The sequence below is a fragment of the Botryllus schlosseri genome, chromosome 3 (genome assembly GCF_051294905.1).
Source record: "Botryllus schlosseri isolate E-star chromosome 3, Bs_hap1, whole genome shotgun sequence".
Lineage (NCBI taxonomy): Eukaryota > Metazoa > Chordata > Ascidiacea > Stolidobranchia > Styelidae > Botryllus > Botryllus schlosseri.
This window is the reverse complement of record NC_137238.1, coordinates 9447661-9471962: the sequence shown is the minus strand read 5'-3', so window position 1 is coordinate 9471962 and position 24302 is coordinate 9447661. Positions and strand designations below refer to the sequence as shown.

The following is a 24302-nucleotide window of genomic DNA, read 5'->3' as shown; positions in this document are numbered from 1 at the left end:
GTAAAAGAGAAGATGCGTCATTAGTACAATGGCTCTTGTCTTAACCTTTATTAACCTGACGAGCCCGACACTAGCCTGGAAGTATTCACGCCATCCCAAATTTTCTTTGAATTACAAAAACAGCAATCCATTACAAAACTAACTACAAATTTAATGAATTAATATAGAATATTGGTGCACAAAATGAACTATTGGATAGTCTATTCATATTGAAATGAACCCGAATATTTTCGGATGACATTCATCAGGGGTAACCGTCAGCAACTAGCAGAGAATGGAAAAGAACATAGTATATCAACAATTGCCTCACAAAATCAGCTGTCGCCAGCATGACATTTCGAACGCGAGAGCGTTCAATATTCTCATATTAGAAATCTCATGCTGGTGACGTCATATTGTGTGATACGATTGTTGTATAGCATGTTCTTTTCCAATTCTCTACTAGTTTCTGACGGTTAACTCAGACAAGTGTCCGCCGAAAATATTCAGGTTCATTTCAATATTAATTTATGGTATTGAATTGTATATTGAATTTCTGTAGAACTCCAAGCAAGAAGCTCTCCAAAATGAGTTATGCATCAACAAGAGTGCTACCGGAATAGAATCATTAAAACATGATTTTCATACAATGACTATTTAGTGCAAACCACTTTGACTTCTGCTGTATAAGTCGTGTGCGTCTTGATCTCCGCCGATCTCCTGAGACTTGCTCAGCAAACCCCGGGGGTTCATTTGGACCCTGGTTAAGAACCAATACACTAGGATCGCGAAAAATCAGTAGCTTTGGATCATTATAGAATTAGTGATTTTGATACAACATATAAATTACATATGATCATTAATCACAGAATAATCTAGTTAATATTTTTCAAATTTAAAGATTGACATCGTATTTCCATCGCAATGCTGGCAAGAATAAAATATGCGAGTAATGTACTGCTCAATATGACCGACGACCCACAATACCTGTATATTTTTCGGTCTACGGAATCTGACCAATATATGTCTTTCTTTTTCATATCCACTGCCACGGAGTTTGCTTGTTGCAGTCCAGATGCGACCGTTACTCTTGACAGTATGGTTCTGTTGACGAAAACTAACAGATTGAGATCAATGCGGTGTAGAAATTCGCAAGAGTTAATAGTGTGTGAGTTCAGAATAAAGAATTGTTACACGCCTTTCCAGGGTTGTGATGACTCTAGGCACAATTTTTCGTTGACTCGAGTCTTTTTCCTAAAAATTTAAAATGACTCGCCTCGAATCAATTTGCGTTTGACTCAACTTGTACTCGAGTCATTGAGCATGACTCAAACCAAGACATACGTCTGGAGACTAAGACAGCCAAGACAGACATTTCATTGTAACTTCGAAGAATAGTAAAGTCACAACATGATTGGCATTTCGTCGATCAGTCCTGATACATGGAAAATAGAGCTAGAAACTGCTAGGACTGAGGAAAATTACGTTATTACGAAAATTACTCCAGCAGTACTGAAATAGTGGGTTGAGCTGGACTGAACTCAAAACTGAACAGTGACCATAACGACTTGGACTCGGACCCGAGTCACAACACTGTGACTTGATTCGGTGGTGACTTGGCTCGAGTCAAAACTATAAAAGTCAAGTTGACTTGTGATTCAGAACCTTATGACTTGGTTACAACCGTGTAATACATTAGATATCAAGTATTTTTACTTTATCATCATACTCTGCGCAATATAATGTCAACTATTTCAAGTCAGAGATGGTCAGGGAAGGAGTACTTCTATATAATTTAGGTAAACCTATACTCAATTATGGAATCTCTTGTTTTTCCAAGTCACTTCAACAAAAGTGATCTCTCCAAATGATCTCTCGCATACTTAGTGCTTACTTTTATCCACCAAGCTAAGAGTAGTTATGCTATGCATAGATTAACGTCATTGTAATAAGTAAAATCGTCTCATTCGCAGACAAATTGAGTGTACAGCAAATTGCACCATTCAGTAGAACTTTACCGGTCGATGTTCATGAGAAGAATTAATATTTGTATGATATTGAGACAAACATTTTGTATTTTGATGGCATATTTTTATCACATTTTAGAATGCTGTTGTACTTCAGAACCTAAAAAATGAATATCTGATGTGTAACCAATAAAATTCCCAGTTTGATTAGCTATTCAGTCCAATGGCAAACTCACTTTTCCTCGGTATTCATCCTGAATCTTTCTACGCTCTTGATATCCGCAACGTATATATCGATTGTGTGCCGAGGTGGTGGACTTGCTAAATTGAAAAACAATTTGCTGGATTTTTTCAAGAAACAGCAATACAATCCTCTGTCTCACCAAATATCTTCTGAGCGCGTTCGTCGAAAATCGTCAAACTACTAACGTCGTCGAGGTCTCCATAGTGAATGTGGAATGAATTCCAGTCCGTCAAACTAGCGCTAGCCAGGATCGTGGATGATTTGTCAGTCCAGTATACTAAATGGCATTGCAAATAATTAGTGTGTCTAAGGGAACTTGACCTTAGATAACTATGTCACAAATTCATCTCATCCATGTCGTTTACACGAGTAGGCCTACCAAGTTACTTATATGTTTTGTAGGATAAATAGCTTTAGCAGCAGGTGTAGGCCTATATATTTTAAAGATACAACAGGGCATACACTTGTATATAATCAATACTGCCCCATAACTTCATTTTGATCACTGCTATGTGATGACTAGGGATTTTTTTTAATGTCAAAATAAGTCAAAATTTTGTTAAAATTGTAGCACTAGGTCAAAAAATTGTCAAAATTGTTTACAAAGTAAAAATTTTTTGACCCCTGCATTTCGTATTTATCGTGGATATTGCACTGTCGATGTGCTCATCATTTGATATTTTACAGCTTGGGGCCTACTTTAGAAGTCTACCGTTGTAGACGTCCCATTATCTGTTCATCGTAAATCATAAACGGTCAAATGAAAGAAATAAGTTGACATGGTGTTACGGTCAACGTGCCGCAATATCCTAACTGAAGCAAGACTGCTTGCATTGCATGGTTCTCATAACAAGAAGCGCATGATGAAAAAATGTGATGTGGACAATATTATCAGAATGAAGCAACACAGTGTACCAACAGCAGTGCATGCACAACATCAGTGCTGCCAGCCAACAACTACTGCTGTTGAACGTTCTTTCTCGATTCTTGGCAAGCTACTTAGTAAGGACAGACACTATTTACCCGAGAATGTAGGAAAGTATATTTCGTTTTACCACAACAAATTTTAATCATTTTCACCATAATACGTTATGTAACTACTGGAATTCTTCACAGGGCCAGATTTAGTAAAAATATAGTTTTTTTCATGAAAAAATTCTTCAGTTTTCAAGTCAGAAGTATTTTCAGGCCAAACTACTTCCTAAAGACAGAGTGTTCCAACCAGAAATGAAGATAAATAGTACAACTTTAACATAATCTGCGAAAACACCTAATTTGCATACGTGAGGTCAAAATTTGGTCAAAATTAAGCTTTTCTTAGGTCAAAAAATGTCAAAATTTTGAATTTTTAGGTCAACATCTTCCGTTTTTTAGGTAAAAAAAAATCACCCTAGTAATGACCTATCTATGTTTTAGTAGTCAAGAAGTCAAACATAATAGAGTGGAAAGGTATCGTGAACAGTGTGAACAGGGAATAAGTTATACAAGCTGAATGGAATTACGGTAAGCAGAAGTCTTGGCTCGGTACCTGTATCATCAAATATCACAAGTGCCGAAGGCCCGCTTAATCTCTCCTCGGAAAATTTCATCTCTCTTTTATTGGATCCATCCAGGTCGGCACAAGATAGTGTTTTTTTGTCCGTCCAGCATAATGTCGTCGCATCAGGATCTAGACACAAGACAAATTCTGATCTTACCCATGCTGTATCTGTATATGATCATTCTTCATCGTCAAATTTGGCTTAATTGAAATAGATTCTTTACCGTAACTTAAGGAACTGAATCAATGTGCCAACCATATAAATTGTTGCAAAATTCATGCTTTTGATTAAAAATTACAAAAAATCTGGAAATTGCAGCTTTTTGTAAAGCTATGTGTACACCTGAGTCAGTTAAGTTGGATCTGTGAGTTGTGAATTATTCTCTAACGTCAGCATCGCAACTTGATAACTTTTTGAGATGCACATTCAACAGTTGAGCTCAATGCAGATTCGATAGGCTTTTTAATATTTATGATTAGAGTAGAAATTACCGACTACTAATGAAGTCACAATCTCTGCAATATAATTCATGATAACAAACAGCTGAAGACTTTGATAATGTTCCAGCCTCACCTATGGCAATCCCAGAAGGGGATACAAGTTCTCGAATGACCGTTTCACAGTCTCCAAAAGCGACGATGGGGCATTTCAAGATGCTTTTCTTAGTTCCAGCATCCGCCACATAAAGATATCTGTAAAATGACAGGAAATAGTTCCATAGTATTAGTAGGCCTATATACTATTATTTTTCTTCGTACAGTCTGCTATATTATTGAATTCTTATTGCTCTCATCGAGATGTAATTATCGACACATAGTGCTGTGCACCAGATGGTGTGAATGGATTCTGTGACAAAAATTGATGTCATGGTATAATGAAACACTGCTAAATATGCAAGGTATCTTGTATGCCATCCTCGATTCATTCGAGATCAGTGTTGGGATCGAATCGCTTGGAATCAAAGAAAGTTTTTACAAAAGACAAACAGACAGACATACAAACAAACAAACAATTTATTGCTTTGTCAAAAATAAACAAATTAGACTGGAGATGGTGATTATAGACTAGAGACTAGAGTAGAGTTATTCGAGTCAAGTCACACCAATTTTCTATGTCAATTCACAAATGACTCGAGTCAAGTTCATTCATCTCAGATTTTCTGAATTCGAGTCTACTTCAAGTCACAAAACATTTTCACTTCCGCTTCTTTTGAGTTTTAATGTTCGGTGCATCTGGATACGTTCGGGTAACGCTAGGCCCGTCAGACTTTTCAAACTTGGTGCCATGACATTTCAAACCTAGTAAGACGATATCAATCACGGGTGATTCATGGCAGTTGACGAGAATGCTGCCAACTGGGCACGCTCCATGCTAAATATAGTTGAAGATATACTACATTGCTCGTCAAGATCATTATGAAAGCAGTTATGGTCATGTCTAAGCGGTTTTGTGTGTGACGTCGCTGCTGATAGATTTAACCGTACCGGCAGGGTTGTAAACAAGTCACAAGGCTCCGAGTGACAAGTCAATCTCGATTTTATAGTTTTGACTCGGGTCATGTCGATTTTCAATTCATCACCGAGTCAAGTCCGAGTCCAAGTCAGTGAGCAGAGGGCCGAGTCCGAGTCCAAGTCATTGTGTTGACAGCACAGTTTACAGGTGAACTCTTGTTAAACCCACTTTTTATAACTCTGTTTGTTGATATCGAATGGTTTGCATTTATATTATACCAATTTTCCTCACTTTTAGCAGATTCCGGTGTGTGTGGTTACTTTACTATTCTTCGAAATTACAATGAAATGTCGGTCTTGGCCGTCTGAGTTTCGAGTCATATGACTTGGTTGGAGTCATGCGCAATGAGTAGAGTCAATACACAGATTGACTCGAGTCGAGTCATTTCCGTATTTTGAGAGTCACGACTCGAGTCATTATTACCCTGCATACCGTCACCGAAAAAGCAGAAGGAAATGAAATCTAGTAAAAATTACAGCTTAGACTTTTCAGAAAGCTTTGCAAAGTAGAATATTCAACGACTTGAAAATTGAGTCAAAAATTTGACACCGAGTCAGGAGTCGTTTCATGATTCTCATACGCCGAGTCCGACTGAAGTCAAGTCACTTCAGGATAGAGATTCAAGTCAAGTCGGGTTGTTCCAAAAATGTGACTCGAATGGAACTGCAACTCGGGTTATCCCGACACTGTTTATGTATCTGTAAACGTTATCGCTGTAATAGCATAGCAGAACAATAATGTGCATAGTAGAGGAATTATGTATGGTGTGCTTTGCACTATTGCTTTTTTATTAGATATGACATTCGTTTTTATGTAGATATTTAATCATGGGCATAAAACCTTGACAACAATTAATATAGCTTTCCTGATAATCCCAAAATATACATTTTATTCCGCTCGTGGCTCTGGAACTCCCACAATCAGCCTCGAATTTTTCATTGTTATGGAGATTAGCATTGGTACGCAACAATGCTGTCTGGCGAAACGAGAGAGTAGCTCAAGAGAAAAAGAGCCAGATGCGTCCCAATGCCAATCTCCATAACAATGAAAAATTTGAGGCTGATTGTGGGGGTTCCAGGGCCACGAGCGGGATAAAATTTATATTTTCGTAATCAGTGCAGAGTCAGCTTTCAATTGATACCCGTTTTACCAAATTTAATGCTCGGCAAGCCGGTCAAAAATGACCGTCAAATTGCCTTTAGCCAAATGGAAATTGTGACGTGAATCAATTTCACTGAACCGTGAGATTTGCTTGTGTCGACACCATATAGGACACTATGACTCCACAAAGTAACCGAGACCCTACCCATTTCGGAGATCCAACACAATGCCTACAGGATCAAAATTTTCATCTTTCTGGACTACAACTTGCACATCCTGTCCGTTGAGATCCGAAACGCTGATTTTGTGTTGTCGGCTGTCGGTCCAGTACAACCTTCCGTTGATCCAATCCACTGCGATCAATTTCGGCCTTCCAACCTAGATAACATCATCTTTCAAATTCAGAAGTTACTATGTAAGAAATAAGCTCATTAGCATTTAATTTCATTTTTCTCAATTTAAGATACCACACGGATTGCCATACATGAAAGAAAGCAGCCAGAAAGACAAAATGATGTCAATAAATGTACCCTCAGGTTTGCCTAGAAATTCAGTAACAAGAAAGGAAGAAAGTGCTTATATGGGGCGGGCTCAGTATTTAGGTAAGTAAAACCTGATTTGAGAAGAGAATGAAACGATTAAAGGTAATTTTCACCAATATACTACTTTCGTCAGCTTCAAGGTACATAACTACATAGCTGGCAACTAATACTTCAGTCCCAAAGAGCTTTCTGCAGTGATTTCTTAATAATGAGTTTGATGTATAGCTTCATTTGCTGCACACATGAAAAAGTGTAACAAACATTAACCTGATGCCCTCGGACTATTATAAAATAAGACAAGACGAATCTGTAATGTGAAAAGTGGGATCAAATACGTTCTACTTAATATAAGTCAGCATTCCATGTTTTTTGGTGTGAAATGTTGTTTAGAACAAGTCCTCGAAAATTGGTATCCGCAGCTATCCTGCTAGGCGCTCAGCAATCACAGATAGCATGGAGGAGAAAAGAAAAACGGGGGCGCAGACTAGATGACCTCAGAGCCGTATCGCAACTCCGTCGCCAAAGCATCTCGATGGTGCAGGCGAAAAAGAATATCATATCTCTCTCTCTCTTTACGATTGATATTGAATAATTGTGTAAAGGTACACAATGAAATCAAATACTGTAGGCAACTTGATTATGATTAATATTACTACAGTTTATGCCAATAATTATACTTGATCAGCAGTGGTGTAGTGCGAACTATATCGCAATATGTCAAATTCACTCATATCTCTCAGTCAGTATGCCGCATACTAAATGAGTGATATTTATAGATTCACAACAATGGAATTTGTGCAGCAACTTCACAGACTATTTATTCTTATCACTATCATTTCAGGAACGAAACTGTGCAACTAACAGCAAATAGTAAGATAATTGCCTCGAGGGCACATTGATAAGTAAATCTCATTCAGAAATAAGTTTCTTTGCTTTGAAAGACCAACCAAATTCAATCTGAATATTACCTTTAATACCGTAACTAATCTGTATGCGTAATAAACAAAGTAGAGATGATAATTTTGAAACGTTACTTCATCTCAATCCAGGACCCAAAAGGCTCTAATTACACTGCTATGGAAAAGTAGCCTCAATGGTGTACAACATAACAGCAGCATTTGTTACTTCATAATGAGACAGTTCGGCGTGAAAATATCAAGACCCCGGGAAATGGGAAATGTTGAATGGATATTGTGCAGAATCAGAATACTTTCTTATTTTCATTTCTGTGAGGTCAAAATACCTCCAGACATCAATGGGATAGAATCAAAGAGCTATCAACGATTCGCCTATCATAGCTACTACACAGTAAAAGAAACCATGATAAAGGGGCAGCTACACCAAATTGCAAATACCTGATTAAGTAAGATGGGACGCAATACGCCAATATACCTGATTTCATAAACTAATGAATTGTAAATTTTGACATGACTGCAATCATGAGATTCGAATTAAAACAAGTGGAATGCTTGCTTTGGAGACTTTGTAGGATTCTGTATTAAAGATTTAGAATGACTTAACAAGCAAGCTTCATTGAATATAAGTAAGCGTTTTCCAAGTGACTGGGAAACTTTTTGGAGGTACCGGTAGCGCTTTTAGTGGAGGAGATTTCGCACCAGCTAGGACTATGATAATTTAATAAGGGTTTTTCAATTTCCCTGATAAGAATAATTCATGTGCCCTTCCGCAGCTCCTTGGACGCAGATTTAGTAATCCCAGCAAAACCAAATACAACCTGGTTACCAGTTAAAACCCAAGAGGTCGCTCAGCCAGATGGCAACAATAAAAGTAAGCATTGGCTGGGCAAAGAAGTATTGCATCAGCATGACCCAACTGTGTGTGCCATAAACAATCAATGATCAATCAAGAAATTATGTGGTCTTACAAATCATTAGCTGGTTCAGTAACGAAGAGAACACAGAATAAAGTAAGCCAAGTATTAGATGAATACTATTAATGAGTAGAATATTATAGAATAGAGCTGCTTGAGTTGAGTATGGTAGATCAACCACTTTGAAAAATCCCATCGTTTCTCGAACTTACCTGTGCTCCAACAACAAGGTACTTTTTATTTCTCAAGACATTTCCATCGTAATCGGCACTGAAAACAACATCATAGGTATCATGGTTCTTTTACAGAAACAATTAGCAGTGCACTGCTGACAACATGGAGCACCTTCTGATTCTCCCAGTACCAGGTATAGTCCAATATACTTTCTTCTTGCGGACATCACAAGCGATGCCGCCAATCGGTTGCGCTTCGGTTTGAATATTTTTGATTAGTCTGCACAGAAAAGCAGAAATTCATTGGACATATCATGATATTGAAAACAATTTCGCACCTGTCTGCCTGCAGAGACGATATCTCAAAGTCTTCAGACGGTTTCCATGTTAGTAAGAGTTTTGGCAGGGGCTTCATTGCAACGAGCTCTGAACACGATGCAGAAATGTGAATATGGCGAGGTTAGTGAGAGCAGTGAAAGGTGGATATAATTGGATAGCGAACACTGTACTCTTTGAGAACCATAAACCATTTACACTAGTATTTTTATCTCCACATAACAGTATAGTGCAGTGGTTCCCAACGTGGGCGATATCGCTGAGCTGAAAAGTTGACCTGTTTTTTTTTTTTTTTTTTTTTTAATTACACGCCGATGATTGCAGTTTGTATACCGATTTTAAAATCTGGGGGGCGATGATCGGCGTCGAACTTGAAAAGGGTGCGATGAGCCGAAAAAGGTTGGAAACCACTGGTATAGTGCGATACACAACACACAATGTAATGTAATGAACCGATGGGAGGAACTCAAAACGACCATCTATTGATGCATCGAAATGACAGTGCATCGATTCCAGATATACTTTTAGCCTAGTGATATTATTTGTAATAATCCCCAACATAACAGTGTTTTATCATGATCTTTCCTCGCACTATCCTGTGACATTTACCCGTTCCTTCATTATCCTTTCTTTGTATGGGTCATTAGGGCTGTTCAAAAAAAAACCTTTTTTCCTAAATCTTGCTGGCAGGGTAATTAAATCGTTAGGTTGCCTTAAAAACGACACACACCAAATTTGAATTCATTCCAACCAGTAATCGCGGATTTTTTACAGTTTGAAAATATAGAATTTACTAAAACGCAAATTTTTTTTTCAAACTTTTCCGACAACCCCATGAAAATGTTGAGCTGTCTTTATGGACGATGCAAAACAAATTTGACCCAATTCCAACCCGTAGAAGCGGAGTTATTTGAGTTTTTCTTTGATAATTCTGGGATTATTCTTGACCGGTAGATAATCCGAGAATTATCATATAAAAATTAAATAACTTCACTTCTACGGGTTGGAATTGGATCAAATTTGGTGTGCGTCGTTTTTTAAAGCAACCTAACAATTTAATCACCTAGCCAGCAATATTCAGGAAAAAAAAATTTTTTGAACAGCCCGAATGGGTCATGCATTGGTCTTTCTCTTGTTTCTTAGTGAAGACGGCAGCGCAAGGGACATGGAGCCACGATAAACCTCTGACACTTCAAAACGTGCTACAGCCGAGAGCTAAACCGCAGTCTCTTGTGCCGTTCTATCAACTAGCTGGGTTAACTACGCCAATATTTACAGTTGATATCTTTGCATGTCGCAGTAATTCTAAAAATAACAGTTTATGCCTGATTCGAAGAAATACATCTCACGTATCAGCTATTAAGGCAGGGTTACCATCGACATGGATGAACAACCAAGTACAGCCAAGGAAACCGCGAAATTAGTGGACTGCTGACTAGAAAAGGGGGTCAAAAGTTCACCCGGTGCTAATGTCACCTGCTCACAGCCATTTTGGGAAGCTGGTGACTAAAGAAAGAGGTCATCACTTACGCCCAGCCCTACTCTACAAAAATAAGGGCAAACTAGCAGCAAATAAGGACAGAAGTCAAAAATGTAGTTTTATTGTAGGCTATATCGCCTTCAAAATAAGGTAAAATCGTGAAATAAGGATGGTGTCTATACTTGTATAGGCCTATAGGTTCCAATAATCAATTGTGAAGAAAAAATACCGTAGACGGAATCAAAAGTTTCAATACTCAATTAAAATGGATTTGACCACGATTTGTTCACTTTTAGGTTTGTGGATTTACGATCTAATTCACAGATGGGAATGAGATTAAAACCACAAGTGCCTGTTTGACTATAATTTAATTTGAAGAAGAGTGAGATGAAACAGAGTGAGTCATTTGGGTTATGCGGAGTGTGACATTACCACAGAGCAGCAGTGATCAGTGATCCACGCAACTATTTGGCTGAAGTTTTGCTCCGGATGCCCTTTCTGTGGCAACACTACATGTTTAAGATGGGCACTGATTTTGGTCACCAGCAGATGGTTCACAAGTGTTAGCATTGAGCTATCAGAATGATAAATTTCAAAATCGCATGCAAAATGGATTTTTTTGTCGTTCGTTGACTTTTAGGGCTGTAGATCTAGGAACAAATTTTCAGGTAATAATGAGATTAGAGGACTACAAGTTTTTTGTAAAGATTTAATTTGCTTCAAATTGTCAATTGCATCTGAGGGAATTTTTGCAGTTCATTTTATTTGCTCGTAGTATATTGAATTCGTTTTGTGTAATTATCAAAAAAGTTTATACCCTCTGGACAGACAATTAATGATGGTATTTTCCAATACCGTTGATTTACCATTCCTTAGGCCTTAGCAATCCCAAAATGGCGATGTCGAACATTGGAACATATCCGGTTGTTCAGGCACAAATAGCACCTTTCAATTGAAATTCCGGACAATTCTGCTCAACTTACGCCAGTATGACGCACTCAGTAACAGACAGCAGCTGTTTCTTTATGAACTTGATTTCTCAGAAAGGCACAGGAGAATCTGATAGGAATGAAAGGTGAAAAAATGAAATTTACATTTTGTATTAGCCAATATCTGGGATGGATTTCTACTCTGCAGTTTGGTATAATTCTGGAATGTTCTAGTTCAACTGGAATCAAATACAACAGAACAACTTTCGAGCTTTGCTTACCTATGTAGCATTAAAGACTGGCAATACATGTTATGGCTTACATCGCAAATGATATTGCAAGATGTTGTAGCATTTCCAATCATATTACCTTGAACCTCCATCCTGAGCATTCCATCTTTTCTGGCAGAATATGTCCTGACACCATTCTTAGTCGCGCCAACGAACGCTTTTCTCCAAGGAGACTTTTTGATATTCAACACTCCACCGGTTTTGTCTTGATAGAATTTTTTGTTTAGATTTATGTTTAAAATAGTGTATCCACATTATCTGACTTGTGATGAGACCCTCGTGTATAGCCGCGGCACAAACGTACGAGTCGGCCGAAAATTCATTGCTGGATCTGTGAACCCTTTTCTGCACATGAAAGCATCCAGGTGGACATGTCAATAGCCAGGAGTTGTCGGGAAACGTGTCGGCAGTGTAATAGCAACGTTGTTCAGCTTGAAATAGCAATTCAATTTAGTAAACACGAGACCGCGCCCGATACCCGAATTAAGAGCCAATATCAATATAAAACATTTTGGCCAACACAGCCCATATTTTCGGAGTACTATTTCACAGAATGTGAGATGGTAGGATTTGAATGTAAGCTTATTAGATTCCTTATATCATACTCAGTGGTGGGCCCCTCTTTCCATTAAGCCATTTTTTCAAGGATTATAGCGAATGAACGTGGAAATTCATGTAAAATCAATATGATGATTCCGTACAGATAAGCAAATCATCAAATCTCTGCATTTGTTAGGAAAGTCCCATATCCCGATGATCATCAAGTCTCTGCATGCGGTAGAGATACCTAGTTTTGGTGTAGTCTATCCTTGAAACCATGCAATAATAGATATGGCCTAAACCAGCGCTGGGGTCAAACCTTGACGTGGTGTGCTGGTTGATTACTAATGTCGGCCGATAGCTTTCCATGTTAATGTGGTCTGTTCAGCCTGCAGCTGTTGTATCACTGTTCTATTACTTCACGCTACATACCATATATCTTCAACATGCAGTCATGAGCTATAGTTAACTGGGTCACTTCTTTTGCAATTTGACAATGTATGATAGAAGTAGCCCCAGGAGCTGTGATTACATACTTATAGGGGGCCCTGGAAGTCCTGCCCAGCCACCCAAAAAAAAATCTTAGGGCCACCACTGATCGTACTCCTCGATATTCTACATCCAACGGATTGAAAGTTTAATTGGGATTGCGGCAAACGACCACATTTTTCGTTATCCATCAGCATATCAGTTTTCCATAACTTCAGTTGGTTTGTGCTTCGTAGCTGGTTTGCAGTTGTAGTAGGTTAGGATATTTGTCTCCTAAAAATTTACTAAAAATACTAACTCGGCCAAAAAATAGCCGACTCGTAAAAAAAATAGAAAGTATGCGAATGAGTATTCTAATCGAGTAAATAGAGAATTGTGACATTATCAAGGTTCAATTGCTCAAAAAGAAAACACAATACCTTATACGCAAGAGACGAGACTTAAACCAGACTTGGACAACTAGAAAATTTTCAGCTTTTCTGAATTAGATTAGAATTAGAATTAGAACTCCAAAGTTTTTTTCAAATTAGATTAGAATTAGAGTTACACAGTTTTTCCAAATTAGATTAAAATTAGAATTAGAGCTCCACAGCTTTTTCCAAATTAGATTAGAATTAGAATTAGAGCTACTAAGCTTTTTCCAAATTAGATTAGAATTAGAATTAGAGCTACTTAGTTCGCAAAAAAGTGGAAATTGAATGAAATTGTATATGGGAAATGAACACAGCAAAATCCAGTTCATATCAAATCACAGTGCGTGGTGCAAAAGGCCGTCACGCGATAAGCGCCACATATTTTTGTTTAATAAACAACTACAACAACATCAGTGCATTCCCATCAACTTCTGTACACCAATATTGGCTCGATTTATACTATACTTCAATACAATATTACTTCTTCATAATAACCATGGGCATCGCCCATGTTAGTCAGAACGGCGATGTACTAACGTAAAGTTTTAAAAACTAGAATTTTGTTCGCAGACTACAAGCTACTCTAGCAGGCTATTATTCGTCATAATATCTACTATGACTGCACGGTGTAAGTAAGGCGATGGCGGATTGGCACTGGATTTCCCTGCGCAAGAGAAATATTCTTGTTTACTCACTGCAATAGTGCAATATGCCTCGGACTAAGAGGCATTTTCAGGAAAACAATAATTAGATTAGAACTAGAATTACAGAATAGGGACATTTCACAAATTAGATTAGAATTAGAATTAGAGCATAAGAACATTTCACAAATTAGATTAGAATTAGAATTAGAGCATAAGAACATTTCACAAATTAGATTAGAATTAGAATTAGAGCATAAGAACATTTCACAAATTAGATTAGAATTAGAATTAGAGCATGGAAACATTTCACAAATTAGATTAGAATTAGATTACTGGCATTTCGCTCTAATTTAGTGAAATTAGACAACTAGAATTATCTAGTTGTCCAAGTCTGACTTAAACCTTGGTACTTGGTTGTACATCGGCTCTTTATTGGGTGAATTTTCTGTATTCGAATTCCTAGTACATATGAGAGGAGCTCCGAATAAAGAAATTGCAACAAAATTCAAATATCTTGCCGGCCCCCCAGGATAAGCCACTAACTTGGGAACCGCAGGGCTGTTGTTACATCGGTCAAGCTCTACTAAACACAACAGCAGTGTAAATGCTATGTTTTTTGTTGATCTCATAGGAGCTCGTACTACCCTACTAAGTATTCACAAGTATATGTATTACTTTATGTTATGCATATTATTTCCATGACCAATGGTTACTCTGAAAAGGTATAATTGATAAAAATTGGATGTCCATTCAGGTCAAAAAATGTGCAAAACTGTGCCAAAATAATTTCCACGATAATTTTAAACAAGAGAGTTCACAAGGGATTCTACCAATAGAGCAGCTTCTGCGGACAACTACAGGATCATAGGCCAGCTCTACAGAACATAGTCTTAACGGTAGTACAAACACTGTATTCTTTGTGAAGTACATGGACCTACTTCCCGATTTCCTACCTTACGCAAAATGGATTTTCACAAAATCAAGAATTCGAATACCAATTTATCATTGCCGTTTTACTTAAGAGATAGCATCGTAATCGAAATATACGGCTTCTTTAAGAAGCAGCATAAGCTATATTAATGCCTTGCACAGCATATCTCAATATATTATTTCATTCATTACCCCAGCATTTCATGCAGTAGTGGACATCAGCTGTTCCATTTTTGTACAGTTTTGTCGGACACCATGTCCGGCCATTATCAATCCCATCGGTAGTGCAGGTATCGTAATTATTTCCTTTAAACTCAAACGGGAGAACGCATCGGTCATTGGATAACACACATTTGAAACCTGAAATTGCAATGGTATCAGATATATTAAAGAAGTGGTTTCTAAACTTTTTCAGTTTGTGGCACACTAGAGAAATTATCAGCTGACAGCACACTAAGAAGAGAAGAGTTTCTCTAAAAAGAAGTATTTTCATGTGTTAATCGATTCTTTTACACGGATCGTGGAATTGAATCTGAAAGCAGACAACCAAAACTCCGTTTGTTTTTAATCTTCATATAACAGCCCTATTATGACGAAGAAGCTATCCAACTCTATCGGCAATCTCCTACTTGCTTTTATTGTCACATGTGCTTATACATCAGCTATCTAGTAACAAATGCTGGTCTGCAGGCCTGATTTTAAACATGAATACAGTTCTTTTACATAACCTGATAATGTGTGAGGCACGTAATGTGAGAAGTACTGTATTAGACGCAAGTTGGAAACTAAAGAAAAATTATTAAAGTGATGCTAATGGTGGACCTCAACCGAAGGTTTGCAGACTTATGCCGGGTCTGTGTGAACTTTCATGTCCGTTGGGCTGTTTTTCATTTCGAACTTATCCTAAATTACAAAATGTAAGAGTGTGAAGGCATTACTTGAAAATTCCAATACAAAAAACTGATTTATAACGCTTACTGGCATGATACAGAGTTCGTGGTCTACGTTTGACTTCTATCAAAGTATAGTCTTCTAAGATCGGTAATATGTGAAAACCAAGAAGAAAAATCTTGACGAAATTCCACAGTAGTATAGTCAATAGCGAAATTGCAATTCTTTATTAAAAAAAGTAAAAACTCGGTGGGTGGTTCAACAGGACTCTGCCTTGCAGACACTTCAATAAAACTATGCAATATATGTGTTATATTTTTAGAAAAGCAGTAAATCTCATATTTAAATCAAGTTGTAATTCCTTGTCTTGCGTACTCTTGTCCTGATTACATTCGGAGTCGATTTGGATGTGTGAAAGCTCACTGGTCCAGAAATATTGTGTTCAAGTTTTACGATCACATTATGATATCTTGAATTGCGACTCGAAGTTGGACAATCTGCAGAAAGCCTACTTGAGGACACTCCAAGCGTTACTACATTAGTACTCACCACATTATACCCTATTTTGACAGTCTACTGCACTAATTCAACAACCTTAAAACCGGATCGAATCAGAAAAATGATTCCCGATTCAAATCTCCCGGCATATTCAAATGCTCAGTACAACTGCTCTTGCTCAGTTGCATACTATTAGATAAATTACGTTTGCATATGTACAGTGACTTAATTATTATCTTCCAGGTTAAATAAGTCACATTGGATTCATCGCAACAGCATTGATGGAGAAGCAAATGTGTCTTTTTATATCGCCAGAAAATGAAATATTTCAACCACATCTACTCTCATGTATGGCATCTTTCACCACAATCATCAGTACAACTCCCAAGGCTATTCAAGCAGTAGCATGAAATTAAGGATTATCAAAGTTGGCGTAATGTGTGGGAACTAGAAAGGAGCTTGGCAATGGTAATCAGCCACGGCAGGAAAGAATGGCACAGCCACAAGAGAAAATTGCTACAATACCTACCCCTAACCTTCGCATGTCACATCAAGTTCAACGAGTACGGTATTTTATGTCACGATCCTCATTATTCTATCGAATAAAACTGCAATTCGCAAGCAATAGCAATGGCATCCATATCCTGCATTAGTCACAGATGTCAGTCACATGCAATGCAGGCAGGGTCACCATACTTTTGAATCGGGAAAGGAGGACCATTTTACAAATCATAAAAGTTGAATTACCGGGAGTGTAAACAGCTGATTTTGAAATTTTGACGGGGAATCTTGTTGTTATGACCATAAAAAAGGCCATCATTTCGACTAGTCTCACGAACTACCCACCAAAGAAGAACATAATGGTAACCCTGGTCATATGTCAAATAGTGAAAAAATCGTATTGAAATCCACACACCGAACTGCTGCCAAGAGCCTAGCAGGGAAGTCACAGACACCAGTTTCAGACTAATATTTGGTGTCACTCTAATTACTGCCAATATACTAGAGTTCATGCTTTCGGGCTGAATTTTATAATCTTGAGTCCTGTCAGTAACTACTTGCGAGTGCAATGATTTGAGCAAGGAGATTTTTTTTCTAGTACGGAAATTATACCCTCCAACCTAATAAGAGTATTACAGTTTTGATGCTATTTGCCACTGTGTAGGCCTTGAAACCTCGACTGGTCATATCACAGCTTGCAATGCATATAGTACAAAGCGTGCGTGTTTGCGAAAATATCACTTCCATGAAGTCATGACAGCATTGTCACAAAGTGCAGTGAAATATGTATGGACGAAAATATACCACACTATCTTTAATGTGATGTATAACTGGCATTGCATTCTTTCTGGTCGCATAAATGTAGGCTACATATCTGAGAGAGATATGATATTCTTTTTCGCCTGCACCATCAAGACGCTTTGACGACGGAGTTGCGATACGGCCGTGAGGTCATCTAGTCTGCGCCCCCGTTTTTTTCTACTCCATGCTATCCGCAATTGCTGAGCGCCTAGCAGGATAGCTGCGGATACCAATGTTCCAGTCTCTGGTCTGACCCGGCCGGGGATCGAACCCATGACCTACCGAGAAGCCGGACGCTTAACCATTACACTATCTCGCTCGGTACACATCTGAACTTTCCACGCCATTCATGCTGCTATGGCATCATACTGAGAGATACTGATATATTGCCTAGCCATACTCACATGAGCACCTCTGCTTGATGCACTTTTCAAAACATACAGCGACAGCTTCTTGTCATATATTCTAACACAGCAGCTTTGGATCGAGTATTTTTGGCCTGACTTTCGTCAAAAACTACAGCAGCTTATACATCTGGACGCCTTGAAATTTCCATACACCAAAATGATTTCTGTGACCACACCTGTTCATTTTTCTTGAACAGTCAAACACAGTTCAACTGCATTCATAGTCGCTTTATAACCACAAGTGCGATACAGAAAAGGCGTATTTACAGTTTCGATACAAAACTGAAAGGCGAAATCGAAAAAGACTGACAAAACATAACAGCGCATCAAGGACAAGGGAATTGACCTTCGGCCTTATAAGGTGTGCACCATTTAAAACAACAATTTCACTTGTAAGGGCAGTTGATTTTTTGTTTTGGATCAGTGATTACACAACGGCAACAATTTACTGACGTCGAAGCTCAAACCTATTAGGTGAATGCAACAGAAAAAGAGACGCATCACATAATGACTGAAGCACGCCAGTATATTTCCATTATTTCATGAGTAAAAATTCGTAAATGCAGACGCAAGCTGCTACCGTAACAATGTGATTACCACGTATAATGATCGATTACTAGTATCAGAATTACAAAATAAATAATCACGGTATGATATAAACGGAAAATCACCGCTTCATGTACCTGCATAATCGGTACACAATGAATTAAGTTGATAATGAGCTTATAACTGATTGAAAGACCATTAGGAATTGATAATGTTCGATAATTCTGATCATTGAGGATTGGTAAAAATTAATCTGATAATTCAAAATGGCACCTGCACGTTATAGGAAGTCGGCAGGATATGTTCTGCTAGAACGGCTGACAGCTTATCAATGAATATAATTGTCAAGCGCAAGGCCAGATGCAGTAGTGACCAACAAATTTTAGCTATGTTTTCAAACTAAGCAAAAGCGATATTGCAGATAACCAGCAAATGGTAACATTTCATTCCTCTTAACATTAATTACGATGTAACAGATACATAGGACAAGTACTGAGATACCACAGCTCAATTTCCTCGCAACTGCAATTGCATATTGGTAGATAGCGCGAAAAGTGGCTATTACATGAAATGCCATGGTTACTAGGGGTGTTCAAAAATGACTTTTTTCCTCAAATTGTACTGGCTACTTGATAAAATTGTTAGGTTAACTAATTTAAGTCTATACACAAAATTTGCTTCAATTTTAGCCAGTAGCCGCATTGCCATTTTTATTATGTAAAAATAAACGAAAAAAAAAATTCAAAATTTTCCGTTAGGTTGTCTATAGAAACGATGTTCACCAAATTTGGCTTGATTTCAATCAGTGGAAGCGGAGTTATTGCCGTCGAAAAATTTGGATTTGAATAAAATAGTATTTACGGTGAGCACACTTATATTAAATAATTGAAGAGTTGGCCACCGTAAATACTATTTTATTGATAATCCAGATTTTTCGACGGCAATATCTCCGCTTCCACGCGTTGGAATTGAACCAAATTTGGTGAATATTGTTTCCGTAAACAACACTTTCATGGGGTGAACAGAAAATTTTGGAATTTTATTTCAATTTATTCTTATATAATAAATAGAAACTTTCTTCTGTAGTAATCAGGCTACTCGCTGGAATTGAACCAAATTTGGTGCGTTAAATTAGGTAACCTAACAATTTTATCAAGTAGCCAGTACAATTTGAGAAAAAAAGTCATTTTGAACACCCCTAATGGCTACACGCTGGTTTACTTGCACTCAAGACCGCGGTGTGCTTTGCAGTTGGTTTCCGAGGTAAGTAGTTCAAGCGCATCACCATGCGGTAGGGTATTTAGGGAACGTGCAAAATTTCCTGTGCGTAAGAAGCACTAGAACCCCAATTATATAAACCTCCGTGTTACACAGGTGTCATTACGGTGTCAGCATTGAGGAGCTGTCACCTAATGGACAAACAAGCAAGATATCTTGACCTAAACTGGGAAAATTAAAACCGACACATGTACCATTTCATTTATACTACATTATACGCAAAACGTCTGATTTAACCAGAGCATGAGACGCAAAGGAACCTTTATTATAAACACCATAGCCCATCTTGGCAGAAGTTGAGAAATCCAAGTCATTACATGCAACAATTCATTGATATATAGTCTACTACATTTCATGGAGAAATTTCGACGACCAAATCCTGTGGCTTATACGCAGGTCATGACGGCGTCAGCATTCAGGAGCAGTCAGTTAACTGGAAGGAAAACGAGCCATTTCAGCCGAGGCTTGAAAATCTAAGCTGACAAGCGTACCAATAAATGTAGCCTATTGTACATGATAGGGGAATGTGGTACTTTGCCACATAAGACATGCAACAGAACCCGTGTCACATAACTGGGCTGCATGAGTCTGCGCGAAGGTGTCCACTAGCCGGAAAGTGGAGTCATCTTGGATCTTGGAAGTCATTTATCGTGTCGACATCGACTCATATAGGACTATAAGCGGCGAATTACGCGCCACGCATCTGAGATGCTACCCACGCACGATAACACACAATTCATATCGCAGACCCCAAGTCCGCGTCCTCATCTTTGGACTCCATCACGACGAGCTGCTTCTCGGCGGTCGCGATTTCAATCGCGTACGCGATGATCTCGTCCGTGATCGGCCTGCCGGCATTGCCCGACGCGGTCTGCTCCAAATTCTCTCTGCACCTACTCTTCAACTTCTGCGCGCTGCCCACCAATCGCTGAATCGTGGGTTTGATGTTCGGATGCTGCGGCCTCTCGAAAAGCCCCACCACGTCAGACACGGCGGATACAATGTTTTCCGCGCACTCTAAATAGGAATCGCTCTTTTTGCTGCGTGCCATCAATACTAGATTTTGTATCATTTTGGTCAACGCGTCCATTTTCGCTTTCAGTTCAGTCTTATCGGGCCAGATCAATTCGTCAGGTTCGGCCGGCGATTTCGGACTGTCGCTAGTCGCGCTACTGCGTCCGCTATCAGGATTTTCCGGGTTGGTGGTGGCAGGGATGTCATTATCCAGGTCGGTGGTCGGTGTTTTATTATTGCTCCCGTTTGTGTTTGCACTAGTGCTACGTTTTCGTGCCTTCTGATTATCATCGGGCGGCTTATCTGCTGCGGAAGACGCTGTCACATCGTCTTTGCTCGGGCTGTTATCGTATTGGCTGCTGCCTCGCGAGCCTTCGGCGTCCTGATTGGGTAAATCGTGGATAGTATTCCGTCGATCGTTGCTTCCACCCGAATGCACAGACGTCAAGCTGGCCCGCGAGTCTCCGGTAATCATTGTTTTCCTGTCTCTGCGGGTGGGCATGACGCTGTCGCCTTTGCGGTCGTTGATGCGCTTGAACTGGTTCTTGAGCTTACAATTTTCTTTCGCTAAGTTCGTGACTTTGTCGCTCAGCTCGCGGTTCTGCTCGCGCAGCTTCAGTATTTCCGTGTTCTTCTCTCTCAGTTCCTCTTTCAAAGTTTCGTATTCCTCTCTGCGCACAGTGTCTACTGGCGGAGGCGTATGTTCAACGCGTATTGCTGCGCTTTCTAAAGGAACTCGTGGTGGAGCATCATCCTCTTCCGGAGGTATATCGTAAATAGGCTCTTCCTCGGGTATAGGAGTGACGCTGTCGTAAACCTGTTCGCGGCGCACGATCTCGCTCATCAAATCGCACACCAGGCTGTTGAGCTCCGCGTCTTTGAAATGCGCGAGCTTCTGGCGGCCTTGGTTTCGCGTCGGCGAGTACTCGGGATGCACAGGCAGAAAAGGCACCACCTCGGTCTGCGTGGGCGCAGCGCCACTGCGACTAATGATCACCACGTTTTTTTGGACTTCCAGCCAGATTTTCTCCAGCTCCCTGCGTTCCACTTCGTCGTAGACGTCCATCGCCAACACTTCGAACATTTGATTGCTGAGACCTCCGAGTCTCTTTTTCCCATCCTGACCGGCGCGCGTAGGCCCTTTTATTTTCGGAACCATATAATGCCTGCCCGATTTATGATCGGGCACGTCACCGCACGCCCATGCAGCGATTTTATCCGATAATTCATACTGTAACTCGACAAGACGGTCTGCTAACTCGTTGTGATTTTGAGCGCGCGCCAGGTCTTCTGCTGTACGTCCATTTACATCTTTAACCCCAGGATCAGCACCGTAGACTACCAGTAATTCCACTTGTAGGCTTTGACCGTACCTTGCGGCAACATGTAAAGGTGTGTCGCCTTTCTCTGGGTTTATGTAATCTGTGTATGCGCCGTGCGATAGCAATCTAAGACTTGTTTCTAAGTTGCTTGTTCTCACTAACGAGTGTAGCTGTTTGCTGATGTCGGCTTCTCCGTTTGGCATGCGATGTACGTACGACGAATTCATGTACTTTGCCTTAATAAAATCCCACTTTGTAGGGTGTATCACGTCGTTAGGGTTTGGCTTTCTTTTTCCGCTGCGTACTTGAGCCGGGTCCAACAGGCAATGCTCCCATATCGAATTAGCCCCGGAAGAGACCAAGTGCTGCACCATGAGAAGCAGATTCGGCGGCCATTGGCTCTTCTGCATGTGTTTCACTTGCGACACGTGACGGCCGAGCTGCATGTGCACGCTGGCGCAGTCGTTGCACATGACGACACCGTGGTTTACGGACGCCCAGTTGGCGTCCTGGGCGCCGCAGTCGTTACAGCAAATGTGCGATATCGCGGGGGCAGGGCCTTTCAGCGCGCTTCTGGGCATCGTCCTGCTTTTCATTTACTATAGATATGGATCTATATATCGACGGATTGTGTATGCTACTAAGACGATATTACATCTGGACAAGTCGTGAAAATATTAGTGAAAAATGATCGACTATAATTATCCTTTCATGTTATCTTAAAACAGAGTTGTTATCGACATATGGCTAATATAATAGTGCAGCAAAAATACGTGAAATTAGTAAACTGATGAGTGATGGCTAAAAAATAAAGGTGAATACACTTTTTGCGTAGTTCTAATCAATGTCACCAGTTCTCATCCCCTTTGGTGAGCTGACGACTAAAAATTAAGGTCACCAAGGCCTTATTGCCAATAACAAAGGAAACAGTTCAACAATAAGGAGGAAGGTTGGTTCGGTTATGTTCAAAATAACGTCCGTTTTGTTTGAAGTAAGGTCTGTCATCATGTCTGGGATGTGTTCAGACTGGGTTATCACTAGGACATCTTGCCCTGGGTATGTTGGTACTGCAACTGACCTTATAGTGAATATAGCGACTGACCCTATTTCAAACATGAGACAGGCCTTATTTCGAACAAAACTGACCTTATCTTGAACATAATCAAAACAAACCTGTAGACCAGTGGTTCTCAAACTGGAGGGGGGCGTGAAAGCATCTGCAGGGGGCGCGTGCCGCGGGTAACCCTAAAAGGAGGGAACGCGGAAACTGCGGAAAACGCGGAACTCGCGGAAATGGCCCCTAAAACGCGGAAAATGCGGGAAACCTCGATTCCTAAAGCGCTGAAACAGCGGAACGCGGGACAGTCGATCATTGACATTTGTAGATCTCACAGTGGAACTCTAAAGTCTAAAACGACGAAACTGCGGGACACCAATTTTAGATTAGGGTTAGGGGAGGTGGGATATTAGGGTTAGGGGTTGAGGTTGGCTTAGGATTAGGTTAGGGTTAGGATTAGGGTTAGGGGAGGTGGGATATTAGGGTTAGCTTAGGATTAGGGTTAGGATTAGGGTTAGGGGAGGTGGGATATTAGGGTTGAGGGAGGTGGGATATCAAGGTTAGGGGAGGTGGAATATTAGGGTTAGGGGAGGTGGGATATTAGGGTTAGGGGAGGTGGGATATTGGGGTTAGCTTAGGATTAGGGTTAGGGGAGGTGGGATATTAGGGTTGAGGGAGAGGGTGATATTAGGGTTGAGGGAGAGGGGGATGTTAGGGTTGGATATCATGTCCCTAACCCTCTTCTCCAACCCTAATATCACCCCTCTCCCCAACCCTAACATCCCCCTCTCTCCAACCCTAATATCACACCTCCCCTAACCCTAACCTAACCCTAATCATAACCCTAACCTAACCCTAACCCTAATATCCCACCTCCCCTAACCCTAATATCCCACCTAACCCTAATCATAACCCTAACCTAACCCTAATCCTAAGCTAACCCTAACCCATAACCCTAATATCCCACCTCCCCTAACCCTAATATCCCACCTCCCCTAACCCTAATCTAAAATTGGTGTCCCGCAGTTTCGTCGTTTTAGACTTTA

The 24302-nt window shown here is 39.8% G+C and overlaps 2 protein-coding genes across 2 annotated transcripts in view; both read right to left on the bottom strand.

Annotated features, from left to right (window-relative positions):
- Window positions 1–24302, bottom strand: part of LOC145434824 (uncharacterized) — a 50608-nt gene that overhangs the window by 23359 nt on the left and 2947 nt on the right. Inside the window, exons 2-13 of the mRNA XM_080312050.1 lie at window positions 15134–15301; window positions 12189–12356; window positions 12005–12130; window positions 9229–9316; window positions 9063–9170; window positions 8930–8987; window positions 6550–6722; window positions 4305–4423; window positions 3719–3859; window positions 2330–2467; window positions 2183–2267; window positions 967–1083 (exon numbers count right to left, since the gene is read on the bottom strand). Of these exons, the coding sequence (XP_080168176.1) occupies window positions 967–1083; window positions 2183–2267; window positions 2330–2467; window positions 3719–3859; window positions 4305–4423; window positions 6550–6722; window positions 8930–8987; window positions 9063–9170; window positions 9229–9316; window positions 12005–12130; window positions 12189–12356; window positions 15134–15301 (1489 nt within the window). The remainder of the gene's footprint in view (window positions 1–966; window positions 1084–2182; window positions 2268–2329; window positions 2468–3718; window positions 3860–4304; window positions 4424–6549; window positions 6723–8929; window positions 8988–9062; window positions 9171–9228; window positions 9317–12004; window positions 12131–12188; window positions 12357–15133; window positions 15302–24302) is intronic.
- Window positions 18253–24302, bottom strand: part of LOC145434828 (ARF GTPase-activating protein GIT2-like) — a 336581-nt gene continuing 330531 nt past the window's right edge. The window contains exon 2 of the mRNA XM_080312056.1: window positions 18253–22856. Coding sequence (XP_080168182.1) covers window positions 20600–22795 — 2196 coding nt within the window. The 5' untranslated portion in view covers window positions 22796–22856 and the 3' untranslated portion in view covers window positions 18253–20599. The remainder of the gene's footprint in view (window positions 22857–24302) is intronic.